We start from the raw sequence: 1,083 nt of genomic DNA on the forward strand, positions 1-1,083 counted from the left end.
GCGACGAGATAACAAAGCGCGCTTCTCGGAAAGTCCGTATTTTTTCCATTTTTGAGAAAAGTAACTTTTCGAGAATTTTTTTTAAATATTTTTTTTGTAAAAGATTAACAATCCAGGAGATATTCCACACATTTAATAAAAATCTAAAACAATCTAGACCCCTTTAAAGGCTACACACTCTTTGGATTTGATTTGACCATTGACCACGGAACTGATCAAGCCAATTTTCATCCCAATTCGTCAGGAAGTTTGTCTTTGGAATTGAGATTCGAAAATCCTCCATAAAATCCACTCGATTTGCTATTGTTTGCCGAATACGATAATGTCTTGGAAATCGACGTCAACCGCCAAGTTCTGGTGGATTGGTAAACCTCTGTATACTTCACAGTTGGAGGAAGGATTGGCTTGCCACATCCCTGAACAATTTGCAGGCGTGTTAGCCAGAAATCAACTACAAACCTTACAGCCAACACGCTATCCCTCAGCGTACGTTGTGAATACCGACGACGCAGGCCAGCCTGGAAAACATTGGACAGTTTTTGTATGCGAAAAAGACCATTGTGATTTCTTCGACTCGTTTGATTGTTCCCCAGAAGTGTATGGCCAAGATTTTGCCGACTTTGCGAGGCGTCAAGGACCCTTACGTCACAATACCCGGAGGATTCAAGGAAATCAAAGTGCTGTCTGCGGGCATTATTGTTTCTTTTATTTGTGGCATAAATTCCACGTACCGTCACCCCATGCTTTATCGGTGTTCCAATCTAATCTGACCGAAAACGATCGTTTAGTCCATGCTTGGGCCCATCACCATTTTCCTTGTTTGTCTTTTGAAGATGGCGAAACATGTTTAGGATTTATGAATGACAATATGTTAGAGTTAATGGATTTAAGTTGAATTAATTAAAGTTTAAAAAATAAATACCACGAGATCTTTTTTATCCAATCCAAAGCCCTTTTTCCAGTTTCCCGCCTATAAAAAGCGCAGTCACTTGTCTTTGGCCAGTCATTTGCAACATGGCAACCGAACCTATCATTGTTGTCCAAATCTTGGAAGTGGATGACAGGCCTATTAAAGTATTTACC

At 40.1% G+C, this 1,083-nt stretch overlaps 1 protein-coding gene across 1 annotated transcript; it reads left to right on the forward strand.

Annotated features, from left to right (window-relative positions):
• Positions 1 to 322: 322 nt before the first annotated feature.
• On the forward strand, positions 323 to 895 carry LOTGIDRAFT_175693 (hypothetical protein; the record flags this gene model as incomplete). The annotated part of the gene is made up of 1 exon (XM_009058580.1): positions 323 to 895. One exon carries the CDS (start codon positions 323 to 325, stop codon positions 893 to 895), a length of 573 nt encoding a protein of 190 aa, XP_009056828.1.
• Between the last annotated feature and the right edge of the window lie 188 nt (positions 896 to 1,083).

This window comes from Lottia gigantea (assembly GCF_000327385.1).
Source record: "Lottia gigantea unplaced genomic scaffold LOTGIsca_343, whole genome shotgun sequence".
Classification (NCBI taxonomy): Eukaryota; Metazoa; Mollusca; class Gastropoda; family Lottiidae; genus Lottia; species Lottia gigantea.